The sequence below is a fragment of the Camellia sinensis genome, chromosome 13 (genome assembly GCF_055761805.1).
Source record: "Camellia sinensis isolate YWXY chromosome 13, ASM5576180v1, whole genome shotgun sequence".
Classification (NCBI taxonomy): Eukaryota; Viridiplantae; Streptophyta; class Magnoliopsida; order Ericales; family Theaceae; genus Camellia; species Camellia sinensis.
Window position 1 is genome coordinate 27186140 of NC_138973.1, and position 19245 is coordinate 27205384.

General features: G+C 35.7%; 1 protein-coding gene and 1 long non-coding RNA gene across 2 annotated transcripts; both read right to left on the reverse strand.

Annotated features, from left to right (window-relative positions):
- Window positions 1-10015: 10015 nt before the first annotated feature.
- LOC145805257 (uncharacterized) lies at window positions 10016-10829 on the reverse strand. Its single transcript, XM_082900363.1, has 4 exons — window positions 10823-10829; window positions 10501-10631; window positions 10218-10424; window positions 10016-10138 (listed from the first exon to the last, which is right to left on the reverse strand). Exons 1-4 carry the CDS (start codon window positions 10827-10829, stop codon window positions 10016-10018), a joined length of 468 nt encoding a protein of 155 aa, XP_082756489.1.
- A 24-nt stretch (window positions 10830-10853) lies between these two features.
- On the reverse strand, window positions 10854-11508 carry LOC145805850 (uncharacterized). Its single transcript, XR_014348006.1, has 3 exons — window positions 11386-11508; window positions 10968-11253; window positions 10854-10870 (listed from the first exon to the last, which is right to left on the reverse strand). It is a non-coding gene; the product is annotated as an uncharacterized LOC145805850 (long non-coding RNA).
- Window positions 11509-19245: the final 7737 nt, after the last annotated feature.

Below are 19245 nucleotides of genomic sequence, written 5' to 3' on the forward strand. Positions count from 1 at the left end.
AACCTGATCCCTTAACTTTAATAGATTTTGGCTCAATGCTCATCTTGACTCCCAACTAAATAAAGATAAACTTCCTAAAAGTTTAATCTTTATCCAGACTGAGATCCTCTCCCATTTTAGGACTCTTGTCCCTTATCCATTCATCTCGGATTCTGATATCTCCACAGATATACTCGGCCTAGCCGAGATCATCTAGGCGTATGACCAAGCCACGTGACACCTCGGCTGATACGTCGGCGTCACTTTGACCACGTGCTGTCATTCATAAAATATGTCCCACAAAACTTATTTAATTTCTTGAGATGAGGGAGGCGAGGTAGTTGGTTGTGGGAGTGAGGTGAAAAGGGAAGTAAAGATTTAAGTGTAGTGACATAATATTTTAGTGGAATGTGGCATAGTGTGAATTAGAGAAATTATTTATTTATTTATTACTTTTTTTGAGTTCAACTATTTTTGAGATTTAGGAATCAAAGTGAGAAAAGACGCCCTACTTTAGGGGTAAAATTATAATTTATTTTATTTTCGACACAAAATATAACGATTATTAGATTTTAAATTAAAGTACTAAAATTTTTATAATTTATAGACCAAAATGAAATAAAAGTCATTTACATACAATGAAACCATAATTTTTATTATAAATTAATGTCATATGATCTTGCTATCTTATTTTATTTATTTTTTTTTTTTTGAAGATACAGTGGGCATGTGTCATTGTTAAAAGATGAGGACTTAACAATGGGCACTATAAGTAAAGTGGAATCAAATAAGAACCGTGGTTGATAGCTTTAAGTTTGGAGTACTAAATTAGTTTTAATGAGCTGGAAAATAAAGAAAAAATAAAACAAAATAGAACAAAACAAAAGGCCAAAACATCTCATTATGTGGACTCACACCCACATAAAGCTATTAGAGTTTTTGGTTTAGAGGTCTGAAATATTTTTGATCAAATAATTAAAAATTTTAATTTTAATAAATTTTTAAAAATATATATATATATAATTTTGTTTTTTTTTTTGTTTTTAAATAGAAAAACTTAATCATAGTAGTGATTTTCTGAGCATGGAACGAATCTGAGTGCTCGTTTGGTTATCATCCTAGGCTAAAAAATTACAAAAAGACAAAAAAAAATTAAAAAATCACAAGGACAAAAAAAATTTGTCATTCCAAAATCAAAAAGTCAAAAAATTTAAACAAAAAAACCAAACAACTGAAAAAGTCTCAAGCTAAAATAGTTAAAAAAGTCAAAAAAACTAACTAAAAAAGTCATTTGCCAAACGAGTTTGCCTAAATTTAGAAGTTTTGTCTTAGGTTTTGTCTAGCAATTATATACTTTGGTTAAAAAATTAAAAAGTCAGTAAATTATCACATCATTTTCTTTATTTTTTCATATATTTTTTACAATAATGATACATATTTTTAATTTGAGAACTCTAAATGGAACACTAATGAGGTGGAAGAGAGAGAGAGAGGAGTGAGAGAGATAGAGAGAGGAGTGTAGGCCCTACCTTTACATGGTTGCTTTTCACATCATTAAAGTTGTATTAGAACTTTCAAATATTATTATATTTTTTAATAAAAATTAAAACTATAACGAATCTCGAGAAGAATCCAACCTAAAATATTAAAATTTTACCAAAAAGCATATGTCATAATTTTTTGTTAGAGATAGAGAGAGAGGGAGAGAGAGAGAGAGAGAGAGAGAGATACACTTTCAGGTGGAAGTTCATGTCAGATTGAATTGCAGAGGGTGGGGGGGACCTCTGACTCTTGTCTTTTAGAGGTTTGACTAAAAGTGGAGTGGGAGGGTGTGTGTGTTTGTAGCTTTTGACATCCACCACGCTTGCATGCATGCGACCTGTCATTCCTTTGCATTTAAACCCCCCAATACCCCCCAAAAATAATTTAAACAAAAATTAAAAAAACAGGCTTTGCAGTACAATGCAGGCTTTTATTGCATTATTACTGACGACCATTTCTTGTGCGAGAAATTATTTGGTGCTAGTAGGACATCCCCACGAAGTGTTTAGGGACGTTGTCATTAGAGTATTCACACCGATCTCTACAAATTTTTAGTCAAATAAAAATTATTTTGTTATTTTACTTATGGTATCAAACTCTTTATTCTAATTTATTTTTATTAAAATATTATTTTCTTTTTATATTTGTTAGTCTTTTTTTAATTAAATTGATAAGTTAACAGTCAAATAATTTTTAAAAAATACAACAAAAAAAAGTTGCCGCTAACGGGTTGACCTGCCGAGCGGACATTCGATAACACTAATCTAGCGATGAACAGTATCTCGCTTGTTGTAATGAGATACTGTAGCAAACATAAATTTTAACGAGCTAAAAGTAAGTATAATGAAGTTGATTTTTTAAAGTTTATTAACTAAAAAATGACTTTGAAAAAGTTGATGAGGATGCTCTTTAATAAAGTAAATAAAATTCATAATTTTATATCAAGTGATTAAAAAATAACAAAAACATAATATATTGTAATTAATAAAAAATATCGTCACGTCACACCACAAGAACACCAAATAATTTTTTTTTTTTGTGCATATTGTTTTTTGGGAATTTGAGCACAAGACTACAATTTTTGCTATTTTAGACCTACTCCTCATAATAATTAATTATTTATTTTGAAATAATGGAGGTTAGTAACCCGTGTAAAGTTTTTTATTTTTCATTTTTTTTAAACATGTTTAACTAATAAAATGAGACCTTCTATTAATATTTTTAAAAAAAATTTGGGTCTTCATTAGTAAGAATTTTTCTTTTTAAATTTCTTTTGAGAACCTTAGACGATAAGCTGATTGGTTTAATAGTTGAACTATTCCTGAGAAAATCATTTTTCTTTAGTTTTTATTATTTTTAGTAATTTTTTTTTTTTGAACTTTTTGGATCTGCCTAATGTAGATTAATCTAAAGGGGTATTTTTTTTAAGGTCCCTGATATTATGATTTTACATTATAAAGGACATCAAATATTTTCATGATGTCTAAGGTCCCTCAACATCAATCCAGAGAAAATTGGTCCAGAGAAAATTCAAGTCAGAGAAAATTGGTCCAGAGAAAATTCAAATCAGAGAAAATTGGTCCAGAGAAAATTCAAGTCAGAGAAAATTGGTCTTCCAAGTCAGAGAAAATTCAAGTCAGAGAAAATTCTCCGGACTTCCCTAAACTTTCTAAATTTCTCTGCTCTTTTTTTTTTTGAACATAGGAATTCCCCTACCTCAACTCACTTCCTTGCTTCTCAAAGGTGAGAAAGAAAGGCAACTTCTCAAAAAAAATTTCCAGAGAAATTCTGGACTGCATAGAGAAATTCACTAAAAACCAGAGAAATTCTCATCTCCAATCCAGAGAAATTCACTTAACCCAGAGAAATTCTCCATTTCCAACCCAAACTAGAGAAATTCTTCCTCTCCAATCCAGAGAAATTTCCCTTCTCTCTAGAGAAAAATGAAATTTATCTGAACAAAATTGTTTGTTTTTGTATAGGATCTTTTCTCTATGAAACCAGAGAAAATTCAAATCCTTTACCAGAGAAAATCCAAAATCTTGACAAACTAAACTGTATTATATTAACAAAAATACAAGGCTTGAATTTTTGGATATATATGTATATAAAAGAAACATGAATATGGGTTTCTATTGGACACCTTCTTAGCTTTTAGGTTTTCTCTTTTGGGTATTTTTGTTACCTGTCAACACAGGTGTGAAAACTATGAACTGCAAGTCGGCACAGAGAAAATTCATACGTCCAGAGAAAATTCACACATCTGGAGAAAATTCATAGTCCAGAGAAAATTCACACATCAAGAGAAAATTCACACAATTCGGAGAAAATTCAATCTGATTTGCTTACATACTCGGCCTCTGAACCTTGCCGAAGTTATCAACCTTGTAGAACAACAAGACATCAAATGCTTTGAGACCTTGCCCACTACTACTACCACTCTCTCTTTCTTTCTCTCTCTCTCTCTCTCTCTAACTGGCTTTGAAAATGTCTGTTAATCTGATACAAAATCTGAGACTTCTCCTCCTACTAACTCTAGCATCAGGATTATTACTACTAACCGCACACTATTCCTCATCATCCAACCCATCTCCTTCCTCATCATCATCATCATCATCATCATCCTGGTGGGGTGGTAGTAGTAGTGCTACTACTACTAGTTTTACTTCTACAGAGTAGAGATCCGCACATGCCACCTACTACGCGGCGGCGGACCCCCATGACGCAGTGGGAGGAGCATGTAGGTACGGCGACCTGGTGAAGGACGGGTACGGAATGTCGACGGCGGGGCTGAGCAGCACAGTGTTTGAGAGAGCGCAGATCTGCGGAGCCTGCTTCGAGGTCAGGTGCGTGGAGGATCTCCATTGGTGACACAGTCATCATATATGCTCCCGATCCAAACCCAAAAAATGAGGAACAGGCAATTGCTAGAGCCCACGGCATTAACTAGAAGAGAGAAGTGAAAGTTATATACATGGAAGCAGTGGTTGACAAAATCTCAAGCAATCAGAAAGAGGATGAATGTAGAAGTGGTGGAGTAGTTGATCTTCTTGGGCTTGGTGTAGGTCTTCTTCTTGCTCTTCTTTGTGTCGCTGCGGAGGCGAGCACAAGGTGGAGGGTGGACTCCTTTGGTGGTGAGAGTGGTGTGAGATGGGTGAGTTTAGGAGTGGGAATGGGGTGAGGGACCTTAGACTACAAAAGAACAGATTGTGGACCTAATCTATTACTAAAAGTTGAATAGGGACCTTAGACCGATTTCCCCTAATCTAAAATGTAAAATAAAAAAATACTAAAAATTTAAAAAGTACGGCCAAAAAATCTACCTTTTCAATTTATTTTATTTTATTTTTTTATTTTGTTTGTCTAGTTGAATAAAATTTATGAGTATAATTTTTTTTAAAAAGTTTGCAAAATTAAAAAAAAAAATATCACATAGTTCACAAATTTTTAAAATTATTTATTATCTTTAAATTTTTTTCAATACAAATTTATAATCTAAACTCAACATTAACGTGGTCCCATTTATCCTTTGGAGACAAAACACAAACACACAACTTTTTTGCTCAACATGAGAATGAAATTTGTAATAAAATAATGATTATTAGGAAGGCTAAAAACACCAACCTAACTTTTGGACAATTTATAAAGAAAAATAATATTTTAACATATAATTATCCACTATCATTGGTAATCAAAAACTATTTCGGTTTTTTTTGTTTTAAAATGAGGAGTTTATATTACTCATTGATGTATAAAATGTGATGTAAACATCTAGAGCCAATCATTGGGCCTGGAGTGATTTTTTTGGGCCTGGATCTTTATCATACGAATGATCATGGTGTTTTTGAGAGCTAACTTGGGCTGGCCCAATACCTAATTGTCCATATGAAAGCAAATATGGCCCAATATCTATATGGATGTCTGGTAAGCCTCGCCCAGATGGCATAACCCAAAAAAAATAAATAAAAATAAATAAATAAATTTGTAAATTACCTACATGTCCTAATAGTTTGACTTAATTCTCATTAAATCCTATTGAAAGTAAGTCCTAATAAAATTATCGTTAAAAATAATCTTTTTACAACTAGTTTTTGCATATTTTGCTAAAAATTGACAGTCAATGACTTTTTTTGTCACGATTTTTATAAATTGTTACTAAAACTTATAATTAATAACTTTTTTGTGAATTTTTTTTCAAGCTGTTACTAAAATTTAAAAATTAGTGACTTTTTTTGTGATGATTTTGTTACACTGTCGCTAAAACTTATAATCAGTGATATTTTTTGGACACAATTTTCAAAATGTCGCTAAAAATTAACAATTAGTGATTTTTTTAAATAGTGTTTAATAAAAAAACGTTATTAATTATTATAGGATCTATTTGACAATAAATTTACCTATTAAGTGTTATACGTTAGTCTCCCAAAAAACAAAAAATTAAAAGATTACTAACTTTAATCAATTTACCGATACCTATAACTCCATCCATCAATAATAAATAATAAAAAAATTGAATCAATTTATCAATACCTATAACGCCATCGCTCGTTAATAAATAATAAAAAAATTTGAAGCGGAACAATAGGAAAAAAAGTAGCTTGTAAGTCTGTTGACGACGAGAGAAGTCCTTTGTCACTATCTCCATCCGATAACAACTTTGCAATACTTCAACAAGACATGATAGTTGCTAAAGAGGCTTGAGGGGGTTAACAGTCTATTATAAATTCAGTTAATAAACAGTTTGTTTGGTGAAGAGAGTTGAGGTGGTCAACAGTCACTACAAAAAAATTTATTTTTTGCGACGGTAAACGGCCGTCGCAAATGCTCTCGGAAGCCGTCGCTAATGCCTTTTGCAACGGTAATGTGGCTTTTTGCGACGGTAATGGGGTTGCAAAAGACCTTTCGCGACGGTAAGTACCGTCGCCATTAGTTTCTGCGACGGTAAGGTGTGTTTTTTGCGACGGCATTTTTACCGTCGCAAATAATGGGGGAAAAATCACTTTTCGCGACGGCACGTAATTCCCGTCGCTAAAAGTGAGTTTTTGAGACGGGAACATTATCGTCGTTAAAGGCTCTGGCATCTTATAAGTATTGGCGACGACACGGTTTACCGTCGCTAAAGGTGTCCTGTACATTCAATAAGACAGCTTTTGCGACTGTGTTGGTACCGTCGCAAAAGCCTATTAATGGTTTTTGCGACGGGTTCTTCTCCCGTCTCAAAAAATTAAAAAAAAAAAAAACCTGCTGATAAATTATTAAAAAAATTAAAATAACCTGTATTAGATAAAAAATAAGTATAAAAAATTGAAAAATTACAGAATAATATAAATACGTACATAAACAAAAATTGACAAATAATGAAAATTAATAATATTGTTCCATTCATAGCAATACATAAATAAAAATTCATAACAATAAAAATTATGCCACTACATAACGTCGCATAATACATACATAATGTTGCTCCCAAATTTAAATAACATAAATCAAAATCAAAATCAAAATCAAAAGTATTCGTCTTCATTCGTTCGTGGGTTACAAAAACAAAAATTAGTCATAATCTTGATACGCCCGCATTCCAGAAAAAGACAACAGCTACTCAGGAAATATCCGAAAAAAACAAGATAAAAATAATTAAAAACCATATAATGTGTTAATATTTTAATTATAGAAAAATATAAAAAAAAATTGACAACTATATAATTAGAAAGATAGTTTAGTAAATAATTTTGACTGGACCGAAATCCGGCTCTAACTTCCAAACCGGGAACCCGATTCGAGCCCCGTCTTCTCCCACAAGTCTCTCGTGCCTAGGCGGTCGTGTGTGCCAAGTTTCGTGCTAAACCGACGCCGTTTGGTGATTTTGGGGCGTTAACGCCTCGAATTCAAGTTTCTTAAAGAAGTAGTTTGCCTAAAGTGAAATCCGACTCTAACTCCCAAACCGGGAACCCGATTCGAGCCCCGTCTTCTCCCACATGTCTCTCGTGCCTAGGTGGTCGTGTGTACCAAGTTTCGTGCTAAACCGACGCCGTTTGGTGATTTTGGGGCGTTAACTCCTCAAATTCAAGTTTCTTAAGGAAGTAATTTGCCTAAAGTGAAATCCGGCTCTAACTCCCAAACCGGGAACCCGATTCGAGCCCCGTCTTCTCCCACAAGTCTCTCGTGTCTAGGCGGTCGTGTGTGCCAAGTTTCGTGCTAAACTGACGCCGTTTGGTGATTTTGGGGCGTTAACGCCTCGAAAAGAAGTTTCTTAAAGAAGTAGTTTGCCTAAAGTGAAATCCAACTCTAACTCCCAAACCGGGAACCCGATTCGAGCCCCGTCTTCTCCCACAAGTCTATCGTGCCTAGGCGGTCGTGTGTGCCACGTTTCGTGCTAAACCGACGCCGTTTGGTGATTTTGGGGCGTTAACGCCTCGAATTCAAGTTTCTTAAAGAAGTAGTTTGCCTAAAGTGAAATCCGACTCTAACTCCCAAACCGGGAACCCGATTCGAGCCCCGTCTTCTCCCACAAGTCTCTCGTGCCTAGGCGGTCGTGTGTGCCAAGTTTCGTGCTAAACCAACGCCGTTTGGTGATTTTGGGGCGTTAACGCCTCGAAAAGAAGTTTCTTAAGGAAGTAATTTGCCTAAAGTGAAATCCGACTCTAACTCCCAAACCGGGAACCCGATTCGAGCCCCGTCTTCTCCCACAAGTCTCTCGTGCCTAGGCGGTCATGTGTGCCAAGTTTCGTGCTAAACCGACGCCGTTTGGTAATTTTGGGGCGTTAACTCCTCAAATTCAAGTTTCTTAAGGAAGTAGTTTGCCTAAAGTGAAATCCGGCTCTAACTCCCAAACCGGGAACCCGATTCGAGCCCCGTCTTCTCCCACAAGTCTCTCGTGCCTAGGCGGTCGTGTGTGCCAAGTTTCGTGCTAAACCGACGCCGTTTGGTGATTTTGGGGCGTTAACGCCTCGAAAAGAAGTTTCTTAAAGAAGTAGTTTGCCTAAAGTGAAATCCGACTCTAACTCCCAAACCGGGAACCCGATTCGAGCCCCGTCTTCTCCCACAAGTCTCTCGTGCCTAGGCGATCGTGTGTGCCAAGTTTCGTGCTAAACCGACGCCGTTTGGTGATTTTGGGGCGTTAACGCCTCGAAAAGAAGTTTATTAAAGAAGTAGTTTGCCTAAAGTGAAATCCGACTCTAACTCCCAAACCGGGAACCCGATTCGAGCCCCGTCTTCTCCCACAAGTCTATCGTGCCTAGGCGGTCGTGTGTGCCAAGTTTCGTGCTAAACTGACGCCGTTTGGTGATTTTGGGGCGTTAACGCCTCGAAAAGAAGTTTCTTAAGGAAGTAATTTGCCTAAAGTGAAATCCGACTCTAACTCCCAAACCGGGAACCCGATTCGAGCCCCGTCTTCTCCCACAAGTCTCTCGTGCCTAGGCGGTCGTGTGTGCCAAGTTTCGTGCTAAACCGACGCCGTTTGGTAATTTTGGGGCGTTAACTCCTCAAATTCAAGTTTCTTAAGGAAGTAGTTTGCCTAAAGTGAAATCCGGCTCTAACTCCCAAACCGGGAACCCGATTCGAGCCCCGTCTTCTCCCACAAGTCTCTCGTGCCTAGGCGGTCGTGTGTGCCAAGTTTTGTCCTAAACTGATGCCGTTTGCTGATTTTGGGGCGTTAACGCCTCGAATTCAAGTAAAGAACGCAAAGATGCATTTTAGCTTAGAATGCAAAGATAAATTTTATACCTGATCTTCTGGTGGTGGTGTATATGGATTCTCGTCTTCTGCAGATTCCCTAAATGCCCGGTGGCCATTCGATGCATCAGGAACCTATGTTAGTCAGTGCATAATGTGTTAATCATATTCGAATTTCATACATAATCTTGAGTGAAAATTGAACTATCAAACAATTGTGATGTTTATATGGAACCTGTCTGTTGGGATCCACACTCGCCCCCTGTGACACAAGGGCCATCATCTCAACTCTCATCTGCGGCAAATGTGTAGAGAACTCTGCTCGCAGCTCCTCCCTCAACTCATCCCTTAGCTCAGCACGAACCTGCTGCGTGATCTGATCAATAGTCGATGGATGGGGTGTTGACTGTGATGGCCCAGCACCATCCTTATACACCACTCTCCGAGGCACGATTCTCCCGTATGTGCGACAATATCCATGTCTGTCATGACCTATCAACTCATGGAAAATGGCATTCCTAGCCTCCAAAGTCCGACCATCCTCAGGTAGCATAGAGAGTTGACGATTAAACTCATCCTGTATTGAATAAGACACACAAGTATACGCGAAATTAAGATGGTTGACACACAAAAAATAAACTTTAAATACAATCAAAGGTGTTTGGAAACTACCAAGGTCTGGATAACCTCTGGGTCATCTACTCTACGTGTCATAAGCCAAACATTCATCTTATCAGTAGACTCCCCCTTACTGGTCATCTAAATTTTTTTTTAGAAATATGAAAATTAGAATCCAAATAATTTGCAAATATACAATGTTTATTTATATAGAAAAATAAAACAATAAAATGTAAACCTCATACCGTATTTGAGAGAAAGTAGTACGCCCTGTGGTATGAGCTATGCCGTGAGCTCGCCGATTTTTAGCGTTCCTACTTGCAATTTTCTATAACAAGTTCAACAAATGTAAGTATGTAAATATGATTTGTATGTTTACATATCATAAATATAACGTAATTGTATACCTCAGCATCGGAAGTACGCCAATACTCTACAAGTTGTTCCCACTGGCTTGGCACAACGTTCATAGGAACATCATCCTTCAGATTAGGATCAGAGCTTCTAGGCTTGAAATACTTAGCCTTAAGCTTGTTCTTGTGATCCTTCCATATGTTGTTGCAGTTTTTCATGCAGATTGGCTTGTACTCCTCTGGACATATATTCAAATTGTCCTATAAAACACAAAGTTTAAGGCTAAGTATAACACAAATTTGGAATTCGAATTTGTGGACAAAAATATACTTTTACCTTCACATCCTTCCAGATAGCATCAACAATATCATCAGGCACACTGTTCCAGTCAACAAATGTAAGAGGAACAATGTTACCATTCCGGACAATAATGCCTAGTTGAGTAGTTAACTTGGCCACGTTATCCCCTATTAGGCAGTAATTTCCATCAAATTGTATGTGCAGCTTTTTACCAGTACCCCACTCTTTAATGCCCTTGGCACATCCTCTACCACGCCTAGTCGAGGTTGATGAAGAACTAACATGACCTGCGATATACAATAATAATAAACAATATGCAATGGTAACAACCAAATGCAAATTTAAATAATGTGAATACAAATCATATCAAATAAACCTGATGTGGGCTATGAAGAAGTCGAAGGGTCTGCAAAATACAATGAGAATAAACAAGTTATATATAATGAGCATAAATAAATGTATGTGTAAATAATTTTCATGCAAATCAAAGCAAATTTAAATACCTGCGGATGGCTCATAAGCTGATGATGATAGCTGCTGTGGTGCCATTGATGGTGGACGCACCGATGGTAGGCGTGGAGGCCGAGTACATGGTAGCTGCTGTGGTGCCACTGATGGTGGTCGATACGGTGGTAATGGCCCCTCAGATGGTGGTGGCACTAATGGCCCCTCTGATGCTGGCCGATGTGATGCCTCCTCTAATGGTGGTGCTACTGATGTCCTGTTATGTAGCACATCAGACATCATGCGCCGGGGATGATCAGGCTTCCTCTTCCTTCCCATAATAATCTTCAAGCAATATAACATTAATTAACATTAGAAACACAGACAATGGTTTGTCATCAACTATAATATGACATGATTTGAACTAATACAATTACAAAGACAAAGTAAATTAAGAAATTGATGATTAACTACAACCTTGGCCTTAATTGAATTACTAATGTTGATTACATATCAGCCTATTTGAACATCAACTGTTTCCCCTTCTGCGGCTTCCCTCACCCAACCAACTTCTTCATCACGAAGCATTATATTTTCTTCCAATTGTTGGCTCATGTATGGCTCGATTTGTGGATCAGTTGAACTCATATCGAATAAACCTCTTTGAGACATCTTCACCACGACTTGCCAGTCTTGTTGTAACGGGTCTGCAACATACCAAACTTGCTCTGCTTGGGACGCCAAGATGAAAGGTTCATTGGTAATTCGATCATCTCGGTACAACAAATGATTGAAGTTCACCAACGTGAAATTGAAGACATCTTCTTTCTTTCCGTGAATGTTGTCAATCCAATCACACTTAAACAACACATGTTTCTTCTCATTGGAATATCGAATCTCAACAATATCTGTCAATTGTCCATAATAGTACACAGACCCCAGACGAGGATTCTTGTCTTTTCGACTAGCATAACTTATGGTATCTGCCTTCAAAGCTACACCACAATTTTGTGTGGCTCGACGATCATCCATGGCCTTTACTCGATACCGAAACCCATTCAGTATATACCCGTTGAACCTCCTTGCCAGGTTATGAAGACCATTTGCCAATAGAATAATCTCTTCAGAAAGTATGACATCAGTAGTCCTTCGCAAAGTTTAGACCTATTTAACACGAAATGTAAAATTTAAAATGTAGATCGACTTAAGTAACTAGAATCTATAGAGTTAAATACATACATGTTCCTTGAACCAAATGTGAAAAGTTTCAAAATGTTCACGCCGAAGTTGATGATCGTCGACACGAGGTATTTTGAGCTTAAGTACTTCAAGGTGTTTGCTGTGTAGATTGAAATTTTAGCCATACAAAAATTTTAGTTGAAAATTCAATAAAACATAATAAAATATTGAGTGAGTGACTTAACCTACTTTATGAATGGTTGAACCGCGCTTGTATTGAATAAGATGTACCGATGAGCTTGTACCCAAGAAGTATTATCAAGATAAAAGCTTGTGTTTTCACCAGTAGCATGACCCAAATTATCAGCACCACTATAGTTCCTCACGGGTCGACTAGATTTGGTTTCCACATCACTGAGATATTGTGCACAAAAATTCATGCATTCTTCCATAAAATATCCTTTAGCAATTGATCCTTCAGGACGAGCTCTATTATGCACGTATTGCTTCAAAGTAAGAAGATACCTCTCAATTGGATACATCCATCGAAACTGAATCGCTCTACCCAATAACGCTTCATCAGCTAGATGTATAGGCAAGTGCTCCATTATATAAAAAAAACTCGGAGGAAATATTTTCTCTAGATGACAAAGTGTTACAGCGATACGATCTTTAATATATTGCAAATCCGTCGCACGATTCACTTTCGAACATAATTGTCTAAAGAAATTGCTCAATTCAATCAAGGGTTCAATTACATTCTTCGGTAACGATCTGCGAATAGACAATGGAATAAGTTGTTGCATCAGAATATGACTATCGTGGCTCTTAAGACCCCCAATGCTTCTATCATGTAAGCGCACACGACGTGATATATTGGATGAATACCCGTCGGGAACTCTTACTTCCTTCAACACTTTCAAGAACAAATCTTTCTCATCCTTGGTCATCGTGAATTGTGCTGGTGGTAAATAGGCTTTATTCGACCCTCTTAACTGTAAATGTAGGGGTTTTCTAATATTCATATCTTGTAAATCACGCTGAGCATTAACACCATCCTTCGATTTTCCTGCAACCCCTAATATTGTCCATAACACATTGTCACAAACATTCTTCTCTATATGCATCACATCGAGGTTGTGTCTTATTAGATTGTGCTCCCAATATGGCAATTCATAAAAGATACTCTTTTTCTTCCAACTATGGGTGCGATGTCTAGCTTTCTCCTTCTCTACCTGTCTCCTATGCCTCTCCTTAAGGTCATCCCTATTGTATTGGGTTAAAATACCCTCAGATTCTAATTGTAGCAACATCTCAGTTCCAGACAACAATTTTGGTTTGAGTCTGACTTCCCGACTACCATCAAATGATACTTTATCCTTCCGGAATTTATGGCCAGTAGGTAAAAATCTGCGATGACCCAAGTATGATTGTTTCCTACTATGCTTCAACCAACACGATGTAGTTTCCTTATTGCAACAAGGACATGCATATTCTCCTTTAGTGCTCCATCCTGACAAGTTTGCGTATGCAGGAAAATCACTAATTGTCCACAGTAAAGCTGCATGCATTTGAAACATTTGATTTGTTGATGCATCAAATGTTGACACACCCTCATTCCATAGTTCTTTCAACTCCTCAATCAACGGTTGCATATAAACATCAATCTTGTCACCAGGTCCTTTCGGGCCGTCAATAAGCATATATAAAATTAGAAATGGTTGCTTCATGCACATCCATGGCGGCAAGTTGTATGGAATGAGCACAACAGGCCAAGTGCTATGAACTATGTTCATCGTCCTGAATAGGTTAAAACCATCAGATGCTAAGCCAAGCCTTACACTTCGGCAATCATTACTAAAGTCAATATTCCGACGGTCAAAATCTTTCCATGCAAGGGAGTCAGCAGGATGCCTAAAGACACCATCATCAGTTCGTTCCTCTGCATGCCATCTCATTAACTTGGCCGTCTTGGATGACATAAACAACCTCTGCAACCTTGACTTTAAAGGAAAATACCTCATCTGTTTTGCAGCTACTTGTTTGCCACCTGTGTTAGGACCATTTGAACCACCATCACCATTTGATTTCCATCTAGAACTGTTGCATATGACACATTTATCAAGATTGGCGTCCTCGTTTCGAAACAACATGCAACTGTTGGGACATGCATCCCACGTCTCATACGTGAAGCCCAAATCTGTTGTGACCTTTTGAGCTTTATAATATGAGTCCGGGAGTTTCACACCCAACGGAAACGCCTCATTCAATAACTCAAGCAACATGTCAACAGACTTGTCCGTCCACTGATTAAGCACCTTCAAATGTAGAAGTCGAACAATGAATGACAAAGATGTGAACTTCTGACAACCCGGATACAATTCACTTTGTGCATCTTGAAGAAGTTTGAAATACTTTGCAGTCTCTGCATTTGGACCGAGCTGGGGTTCAGATGCACGGGGATCAGGCCCCTGTGGTTCATCACCCTCAACACTTGTACCGGCATGTGGATTTCCCATAGCCCCTTGTATCATTCCAATCATATCATCTCCAATGTCTAAATTAGCTAATGTTTCATTCTCTCGATTACTATGCAGAGATATGTAAGATTCCCCATGATTAATCCAATGTTTGTATTTTTTAAAAAAACCATTCAAAATCAGATGCTCCCGTACACCATCTCGTACAAAATAGTATCGATTCTCACACTTCCTACACGGACAACTGGTCGTCAAACCTTCAACCCTATTGGTGTAGGCAAACACAAGGAATTCATCAATCCCATTAATGTATTCACTCGACATCCTATTTGGCAAATCAATCCAACTCTTATCCATCATCTGTACACATCCACAAGAATATCTCACCAAAGTAACTCTAAATATAATACCTACACATAAATATTCACTCGACATCCTATTTGGCAAATTAACGAAATGTCTAAAATTCCTATTTAAGGTTTAAATTAATTAAATTAAAAATTTAAGATTTTTTTATTATAAGGGTTAAAATCCTGTTTTTTTTTTTGTATTTTTTTTATTTTCTCTTAAATATTTTTATGACTTATTTAAACATTTGCAATTTAAATTTGTAATCGAACCATTACATGTGTATGATATCAAACCTCCATTGTCAAAATTTTATTTCGTTAGTAAAGTTTTTTCAGACCTCCACTGACTTTCCGTGGTTAAAAACACCCCCATTAGTTAAAGATAAAACTTCATGACTTTATAATTGAGTTTATATTATTATTAAAACTTTATAATTGAGTTTGTCTCATGGTTATTTGTAATTGAATCTTCTTAAACACCAATATAATTTGAGACGATTTAAACAATTAAAGTATTAGTTTAATTTATTTCGTTCTTAAGTTCGTAAACTCAACACAAGTAACTAAAAAATACCAAAAATAATATATTTTTAATGTTTGACTAGCTGAAACTACTAACTGCATTTACTGAGCCAAAACTACGAAAACTAAAATAGCTAACTTGATAGTTATTAGTTCAATGGAGTTGAAATTTAGTGATTTAATCACTGTTTTAATTAAAAAAATAAAAATAACTATTTTGATAGAGATGCTCTAATATAATATGAATAAGAAAATAGTTGTTTGGCCGGATGATGTGGTTGTCTAAATTATAAGATTAAAATTTTTCACATTATGTTAGGTTGTTACTGTTACTGATTTTGACAAACTATTTCTAATTAGAGCATATGATTTGGAAAAAATAAAAAAATAAAAAACTTGAAGGATTGAATGGTAAAATTGATAATTTATGGATGAAATAGAAAAAAAAAATGATAATAGTTGAAGAGATATAAATGAAAACAACCATAAAAATAATTAAAAAAATTAAAAACACTAATTGATAATAATTGATTATAATTGATAAATGTTGATAATAATTAAAAAATAAACAGATTTATATATATATATATATATATATATATATATATATATATACATATATATAGACAGATTTATTAATAACCATGAGACAAATCTGTTATATATAGACAGATTTCAGATTTATATACATATATATAGACAGATTTATTAATTAAAGTATGTTCTTAATTAAAGTATGTTATTAATAAACAGATTTATATACATATATATAGACAGATTTATATATATATAGACAGATTTATATATATAGATTTCAGATAAACAGATTTATATATATATAGACAGATTTCAGATTTATATATATATATATATATAGATTTATATACATTGCATATATATATAGACAGATTTATATATATATACACAGACCGAGAGAGAGAGAGAGAGAGAGAGCATACGCAGAGGGAGAGAGAGTCGTCGCCGGAGCACCACTCTTGTCGCCGGAGCCGTCGCCGCCGCACCACCGCTGTCTTCCTCGTAGGCCGTTTGGGGAATTTGGGGGTGAAGTTAGGGATTTGGGGAGGAGGATCGAGCGGCAGCCAACAGGAAGAAGAAGTTTTTTTTTTTTTGGACTTTTTGCGACGGTATGATGTAGACCGTCGCAAATATAAGGCAAAACGGCGCCGTTTGAATTAATCTTTTTTTGCGACGGCAAATTTCCGTCGCAAATGATATATGCCGTCGCAAAAAAAAGATTTTTTGCGACGGTTTTATTTACCGTCGCTAATACTTCCGCATTTCCGACCCCTCCGCTTGGTTTCATTACCAACGGGTCAGTACCGTCGCTAAAGGCTATTATTTGCGACAGGTGCAGTTACCGTCGCAAAAAACCGTTTTTTGCGACGGGGGGCGCGGCGTCGCTAAAACTCCATGTTTTTTGCTATGTTTTCCTGTAGTGAGTCTGTTATAAATCCAGTTAATAAACAGTGTGTTTAGTGATTGGTTGAGATTAGTAAGTCAGTTATTTTTCTAACTTAGAAATGTACATAAATAGACTCTAACCATTATATTAGGGCATTGAACACAAATTCATGAAATGAAATTTTACTAATTTCAATATATTTCACTATGTGGGTGTTTGGGAAGTGAATTTTTTCTGTAGGTTTTTTTAGTTGTACGATATTATTGGAGAAAAATTTTTGTGTGTGGGAAGATAATTGGATTTTTTTGTGGTTGGATATGATATTTGTGAGAGAAAAAGTGAAATGATTATGGGTTTTGATGTGATATTTTGTTTGAATTTGTTTTTTTTTTATTTTGTAAAACATTTTATCTTGTAGTGAAAAAAACAAAAACAAAAAAAAAAATCCAAAAACCAAGTTCCCAAACACCGCCTCGTTAATTTTCTGACCGTCTATTTTTTTTCAGACAAAGGTGACCCGAATATATTTTTTTGATCAGCAAAAAAAACCTTTACTAATGAAAAAATCATACATTACATATGAGATTACATCAATAAGGATGAGAAAGAAAAAAGGAACAAAAGTGATTCGAATAAATAGTATCCGTTATCCGATTGACATGATTTTTTACAAAAATAATGTACTCAATAAATCTTAAAATGTGAATGATTCTGATTATCGAAAAGAGACCCAATGGACCGAACTAAACCGAATTATCCCAAATATGTACTGTGTACGGGAAAGAAATAAACCTTCTCATATAATCCTGTTGACCAAGTCTGCGCTCCTCCGTACGTCGTCGCTCTATCACCTGAAAACACAAACGTGAGCTAGCCGGCGGGTGTGTACCGGAAACCTCTCCGATGCCTAAGTCAGTAAACTTGACAAATAGACAAAAGCTCTGTGTATTCAGAAAGCAAAGTTATGTGTTACCTCTCCTAAGGTGATGTTTGTGAGCTTTTATAGGTTTTGCGTGGCACAATCCTAGTAGGACTTCTACTCCTCCATGCAGAGTCCTCCTAGGATTCATACTCTTGAAAGATAATACTTATCCTTCAACACCCCCTCACTGCTTAAACCAAGTGAGATGGTTGTATCATGGCCGAACTCCAATACGACCGAAGTAAACACGACTAAGCATAGCCGTAGAATGAGCCGAATTAGTTCTTCCTTTTACTTCTCTTACGTCGGCTTCTCATGCACTGTACATGGCACGGTTTAGACCGAACTAACGATTCGCGACCGGTATAACTCCAAGACCGGTCTAACTTCAAGTTGCTTCCGGACCGAAGTAACTTTACACGTATCTTGGGCCGGAGTAATTCTGTACCTCTCTTGGGCCGGAGTAACTTTTACAGCCTTTTTTACTCAGCCCTTTGTATTGTGAGCCACTATGACCATCTTATAGCTCGGCCCAATTTTCACCAAAATTACCCTCTCATACTGGAAACAATCCGAACCCATAAAATTTTACATACTTTCAATACAATTCTTAATTTGGAGATTGAGTTCAATTGAACGAACGGACAATTCTTAATTTGAAGATTGAGTTCAATTTTAAGAACTGATAAATTCTTTTACGGTATTTTTTAGGTTGTGCTTTGATTGTTGTTGCTCAAATTTTTGCCATAAAAAGAATGATACAAAAAAAAAAAAATATGAATCCAATAGCAAAAAGAAAGGAAGTGATACAGCAAAAAAAAAATCAAATGAAATGTAGAGACAATTATAAGAAAATATCACATTACCCACACTTCCTATTTATACCACTAACTTTACTACCGTCTGATTTGGCATCTCGTCAAAATGATAAAAATTTTAAAAATTACTTAAAAAGTTAAAAAGTTATTAATATTTATAAAAAAAAAAAATTTATTTTTAGCGACAATTTTATCAAGATTTATTTTCAATAGATTTGATAAAAATTAAATCCAACTATTAAAACCTATTGATAATTTTTCTTTAATTTTTAAAGGAATAATTAGTCTACCATCTCTTAAACTTTTGATAATAAAATAGGGTCATGCTCCGGAGCTCTAATTAGAGCTGCAAAAGGATAGCTCTAATGAGCTGTCAACCAATAAAAAAAAAAAAAAAAAGAAACAAAGTGAAGTAAAAGATAAAAAAGAGGGAAGAAAAAAATAAATTAATGCTCTATTAGAACTTTTCTTTTAGTGGTCCAAATTATTTTTGAATAAAATAAGCCCATAATATTTATTTTTGTAATCTATAATCCCTTACACCCACGCCTATATCCGTACCCACTCTCTTATTTTCTCATTCTACCCAAAGTAGAGTAGAAGGCGGCGCAATGCTTTTGAATCGATAGAAGAGACTGTTGGA